The sequence below is a fragment of the Papaver somniferum genome, chromosome 6, assembly GCF_003573695.1.
Source record: "Papaver somniferum cultivar HN1 chromosome 6, ASM357369v1, whole genome shotgun sequence".
Lineage (NCBI taxonomy): Eukaryota > Viridiplantae > Streptophyta > Magnoliopsida > Ranunculales > Papaveraceae > Papaver > Papaver somniferum.
The window spans coordinates 107806793-107813509 of record NC_039363.1 but is presented as its reverse complement, the minus strand read 5'-3'; the positions used below and the strand labels follow the sequence as shown (position 1 = coordinate 107813509).

The 6717-nt window shown below is 36.5% G+C and overlaps 1 protein-coding gene across 1 annotated transcript; it reads left to right on the top strand.

Annotated features, from left to right (window-relative positions):
* Positions 1-3593: 3593 nt before the first annotated feature.
* Positions 3594-4454, top strand: LOC113291281 (F-box protein At3g26010-like). The gene has a single exon (XM_026540833.1). The coding sequence runs from the start codon at positions 3594-3596 to the stop codon at positions 4452-4454; it is 861 nt and encodes a 286-aa protein (XP_026396618.1).
* The last annotated feature ends 2263 nt before the right edge of the window (positions 4455-6717 follow it).

Genomic DNA, 6717 nt, shown 5'->3' with positions numbered 1-6717 from the left:
TAACAAGTTATAAAGATTATGTTTATGTCGCAATTACGAAGTTCAAAAATAAACGTTATACTTCACAATTCAATATGAGCGATAGTTGTAAAAAAACTTGTACATACTTCCTTGACACTTTGATCATAAAGTAATGATCAAGTCTCTAATACTAGAGTATTATATGTATAACTTCGCGTGTTACGTTTTCAATCTTAATAACTTGAAAGTAACGTATATAGAAATGAAAACAAGTCAAGTTTTGTATTACTAACCTTAAGTTGAAGGATGATGTGTTCGTTGATGTCGATATGTCTTTGAATTCTTCAGGTCTTCAGAGTAATACTTGTATGTCTCAATATTTCTAAACTTCCTAGTCTAAGCTAACGAAGTTGACTCTAGTAATCTAATCAAGTAACTTTGAATTTTGATACTAAAATATGACAACCAACCTTGACATGCCGACATTTGGAAGGTTCAACCGAGCAATGCTCTAACAATTTCATTTCTCCCAATTAAGAATAAGCTTAGTGTCTATGCATCTTTTAAGCACAAGTTCAATATTTTCTAAGCAAATATCAAATGAATTTTCATAAACACTAAAATCATCCATAAATATCTCAATGGTGTGTCCCACATACTCATAAATTACACTAACCATACATTTCTGAAAAGTGGCAGGCGCATTGCAAAGACCATACGACATCCGTCTACAAGAAAATGTACCAAAAGGACAAGTAAAAGTGTTATTCTCTTGATCATACGATGCAATAACAATATGATTATACTTCGAACAACCGTCCAAAAAAGAAATAATGATAATGTCCAGCTAACCCCTCTAATATATGATCAATGAAAGGCAAAGGAAGGTGATCCTTGTGGGTAGCCGAATCGAGGTTTCTGTAGTCTATGCACACTCTCCATCATGTTTGAACTCTTGTAGAAACAAGTTCGTCATCTTGATTTCTAACAACGGTGACACCTGATTTCTTAGGCACCACTTGTAGCGGACTAACCCATTTGTTGTAAGAAATTGGATCTATCACCTTCACACTGAGCAATTCAAGGATTTTTTTCTTCACGACCTCCATCATTGGGGGGTCAAGCCTACGATGAGAATAACATACTGTCTTGATATCATTTTCCATAAAAATTCTATGCATTAACACATATGGACTAATGCCTTTGATGTCAGTAATTGTCCAACCAACAACCGTTTTGTGCTCTTTCAGAACCCTAAGCATTCCTTTTTCTTGTACGACAGTGAGGTTTTTTACAATAATCATCGTAAGCTCTTCTTCATCACCCAAGTATGCATACTTTAAGTAATCGTGAAAAGGCTTCAATTCTTGTTTAGGTGCCTATACAATATAAGGTAAAAGAACCTCATCAGGTACGGGTAAAGAAATATTACCTGTTCGAGCTTCTTATAATGTTGTTAAAGCGATAACGTTTACTCCATCAGAGTTGTGCGTAGCATCAGTGGTTTCACTATCACTATGCGTAGTTGTGTCTTTCGCAACAGTGATTTCGACCTAGCAGTGCTCTAACATGAAGTTATGCAACGGGCTTACAAATGAATTGTAATAAAGTTCTTGTACAAACAGATAATAAAGACGTGGTTGAAGTTTTATTTTACTTTTTTTTCTGTTTTATAGTTGTCGAAAAGAGGAGGTCAATCTTTTTACCCGTATTAGTGTTATGGTGTCTTATTTGCCTTCTTGTGTGGTTGCATTGTAAACAGAGTGTGTAATAAACCAGCTAATAAGATAACAAAGTTTGCTCGTAAAAGTATGTATATAAAAATATGGTATGTAAATCCTACTAATGTAAATAGGGTGCAGCTTCTGCCCAGGGACGGAGGCAACAAGGGACAAATAGGGTCCCTTGACCCCACTTAATTTTGAGTTTTGGTTAGAAAAGGCCTGAGGTTTTGATAATTATAACGAGTTGTGGGGGCAATTTTGTTGTAAAGTTGAAATTTTTATGGCTAATGGGTCATAATGTCAACTACACTACTCACTTAAATCCTCTTGTATCAGCCGCAAACCCTCTAAACTAAACTACAGAGAATATATATACTTATTAGTTTGTGTTGTAAGGGTATGGGGTTTGTTAATGATGACCTGAACTTAAAACATAGCGTATTATTGGCTTATTCGATTGCTAGTGGATCCTTTACATTCTGAGCAGCTTTTGCAGAATTTTTTTAAATATAAAGTGGACTGATTGAACCAAAACTCTATTGTATCGCTGCCTTGGTTGTGTTAATTTCTGTAAGTATATTAGACTTGCAATTAGGACTACGCACCATTTGCAAAATGTTTATAGGTCTGTATTGAACTGATGGGACTTGGCATTACTGCACTTAAAGCTTAGATATTGTTTACAGGTGATAACATTTTTTTCTCAAGTATGTTTATTTTTCTAAACCATAATTTCTGTTTTCGAAACAAATTTTGTTATTAAAATTTTGTTCATTATAATATTCATTATTCTATATGACGAGTACTTTTATAAGCAAATCACAGTTGTCCTATGGTATTACGATTTGTTCTAAAAACATCGTCGCGGCCTTCAGCCGCATAGCCAATTACTAACATTCTAATCATTTTGTATCTAAGAAAAAGTTACGAATCCATTCATGTTTTTGTATAATGGTTGCTGTAGATTTATTTCATTTTTATACTATTGTGCAAGGCTTTGTAGTACCTTAACTATAATTTAAATATATTTTGGAAAAAAATTGGTAAGTGCGAGAGTAAATTTTACTCGGCCCCAGGACATAAAAGCGTTGGCTCGGTCGCTGCTTCTGCCTGACCGAACCTAACTTGTAAGTTATCCTTACCGTGGAATAAAGCTCGACTTTTTCCTGGAAAAGAAAAAAGAGTACACCATCAGTAAACAGAGTGTTGCTAATGTGTTCACTGTTCATTACATTCAAGCCCAAGCCTATCTTTCCGTTGATCAAGATCAAGAGTGGTCTGAAAACTTTCAAAGGGGTAAACCACGTGTCACTTCCACAACACTGCTGTCTCAAAATTTTGATGAAAGACATACACCAAAACTTAGTGTATTAAAAAACCCTAATTCCCCCCTAGAACAACACTGTTTCAAATTAGGGTAAGAACAAGAGCATCCATTTGCCCTAGTTCTCTGCTCAACACAAATTTCGCAATGAAGAAGAAAATGAAGCTGAAGGGTTCTTCTTGTTCTTCACTTCCCCAAAGGGTTACCCAAAACTTAACGGAGGATATCTTGTTTGAGATTTTACTTCATCTTCCTCTTATTGAAACCTTCAAATTGAAGTGTGTTTCAAAGGTATGGTCATCTCTTCTCTCAAATCCCAATTTCTTAAGACAATGGTATAAACTCACGCCTTAAGTAAGTCTCTACCATGGGGATTAGTTTATACTATTATGTCCCATAATAACCGGCTGAGAAGTAAGTTTACAATTGCATGTCCTGAGTTGCATTCACGATTTATAACTGGTCATCGAAATGAGTTTTCGCTTAGGTTCTTGTATGAAAGACTAAATTCCAGAAAAGATGGATTATACCTTATATGTTCAAGTAATGGGTTGGTTCTCTGCACAACAACCAATTTTAATCCAATGATTTATTATGTTTGCAATCCACTCACTAAGAAATGGGTTTCGCTTCCTCCACCACCACCACCAAGAGAAAGAAATTGGGTTGTGACTGGTTTCCATTGTGACGATCGTTCTTCATCATCAGTCATTTCTACTAGTTACCAGGTTTTTCGTATACCCAAGTTTGAACCAGCAAAACAGTTTAAAGTTGAAATTTTTTCTTCTGATTCGGGTGAATGGAACACCCATCAAGTTTCAAGTCCTAAAGACATTACTTGGGATTACTCCAGTTATAACAATGTCATTACCCATAATGGTGTTTTGTATTGGATCCAAACGCAAAACAGGGTTCTAGCTTACAATTTCAGAAACAGCAGCAATGGTGACTCTTGTGGTAATCAGTGTAGATTGATTGACTTGCCTGATGTGGAGTCAACAGAGAATGAACCAGATCATGGTGATTTTTACTATAGCAGACAGTGTCTTGGGGTGTCGGAAGGGATGAACTGTTACGGTAGAATTACGAGAATGGACATGACTTTAAGTATTTGGGTGCTCGACGAGGAATGGAAATTGTTACACAAAGGTGAAGTACCTCATGACATGTTAGCAGAAATCGAGTCTCGGTTGACTGGTGGATATAGCTCTGATACTATTACACAAATCCAGTTTTTAGGTTTCAACCCAGTCGACCAAAATGTGGTTGTACTTGGTCCCAAGAATAACATTTGGTCTTACAATATCAGAACTCAGGGGTATCAACAGCTCTGTCATCCTTCTTTTTTGGCTACCTATCGTTCCTCCCGTAATCAGATGTGGCATACTTTCGCGTTTTCCCTGAAGCCTTGGCCAACAATACTTCCACCAGCCTCCTGGAGATAGACACATTTATGGATCTTGGATGTTCGAATATTCAATAGAGAACAGAAAGATGAAGATATAGTAGGAAATATTTGCAGAACCCATTTTTGCCTTTTAAGTTGGATGTTACTCTGCGGGTTTTCTTGTTCAACAGTTGAATGGTGGCCATGAACTTGTAGTGTCCTGGCATGTCACTTGGTTGTTTCGTGAGTATGCTATAACAGGTTTTGGCTTTTGAAAAAGAGATTCTGTAGTTGGAGGAATTTATCTTTCTATCACTTTCATCGGAATCCAGATGCATAAGAAGTTTATAAGTTACTATCATATTCAAGGAGATAGAAGATCGGAAGTTTGAAATTTGCTTATGCTCAAGGGAGAGGATGGTGACTATTCCGGAACAAGACATGAATTTGAAAATATAAATAGCAGAAGTGGACCAATTTTTATTGGATCTATTCATGTCTTATTATTTGTATCTTGGATGGCTGCTTTCTCATTCCGTGCTTACAATTTAGAACCGAAGGAATGTAAGTTCTTGATTAACGTATTGTTTTGTTTTTTTTGCAAGATCCATTTCCGTTGTGGTAGGTGTGCTTTATTAGGACTACAGTCCGTCAGGTGTTGCTGTCTTCTACAAAATAGTTTGTAGAATTAAAAGTGAAGACTAGTTAGGAGATTAACTTGTTGCAGATAGTTAAGATGCTGGTGGAACACTGGAACTAATCATAAAGGTAAATAGATATTCATAAACCTTTTAATTTTGAAGTCAGGGAACTGACTAGAATTAGTTTCTGCTATCTTTTAGAGGTACGGGTGTACCAAGCAGGTAATTTCGCTCTCCTTAGTGTCGGTTACACAGTAATTGTTGAGACAGTGGAATCATATGTTATCACTTGCATAAGTTGGTCTTAGTATTTTAGGAATTGCATTGCATAGGGATATTTGACAGGCAGGGGATCGAATACACTGTAGCTGCATTAACTGGATCTTTTGCAGAGGTAACTGACTAGCTGAAAGACTACACATCTCCTTTTATGCTCTTAAGGCGTCACTTGGCAATTCCCTTTTTTATAGCGATGTAGTGAATGATAAAATCATTATGATCCTCCACCACCACCATCAACTTAACTGAAACACGTGACCATTAGTGTAGGTTGATTGGCTTGTCTGATTAGGATTCAGGTAGTATTGTGCAATAACAATGTCACTGTGGGTCAGAAATGCTGATCTATTTTGCTAGTGTTTAGTTGCTTCGGAAGGATTGGAATTTTCTCTAATGGGATATAAAATTTCATGACATCTTTGCAGAAATGAACTCTTCAAGTTATTTATTATCGCTTGTAACTTGTACGAATATTTTATACTTGATGGAAGAGAAAATTTCTTTGCTTGCCGTAGTGCAAGTTGTGCGAGGCTCGGACAGGCCGGCGTAAAACCTATGATCTACTCTTAGGAGATATTCTCTAATCGACCCGGTACTTGCTCCTGGAAAAGATTTTGGATTTGGATTTGGTAGAGAAATTTCTTTGGAGTTTTCTACTAGTGACGACTCGGAATATCTCCAAACCCATTGCATAATACACGCTAGTGACGACTTACATGGTGACTACTTGAACAATTGAAAATTAGAACACTTGTTAAGAACTAATGGTGCATGAACCAATTCAGAATATGGGTGTACCTTCTTGTTTATATGCAACGATAAATCACGTTGATTTTGTGTTACAAAGTAGATTTTGGGTCAAAAGTTTGAAATTACATGGAGGATTTGAGATTACTTAGCAGAGCTGGGGACGAAGAAGTAGATTTTGGCATAGAGTTTGCTCATGTTCATTGCGGATCTTGGATTTAGGACAGGGTTGAAGCCTTAGAGCAATTCTTATGGTGGAATCCATCCTATTCCAAGTGTGAAAAAATTATGGAATGTCAAATCTAGTGGCTTCCAAATTGGTGTTTTCCATGAAAAATCCAAGCAATGTTCCATGGTTTCGTGTAATGGTCTGTGGAATCCATGATAGTGCTAATCAGATTAGCGTAAAACGCTATTCAGAATAGCGCACTAGAAGACGAAAAACGCTAATCAGTATAGCGCTCAACGGTGATCAGAGCAACACAAAGCGATATTCAGAATAACATTTTTTTTGATCCGTAGGTTTAAATCGAGCCATTGGAAATCTAATGGCTGAGGAAAAAACGTTAATCTTAATAGCGTTTTGTGCTATTCTGAATAGCGTTTTTTTAGCGCTCAACGCTATTAAGATTAGCGTTTTTGTTGTTCCACCAC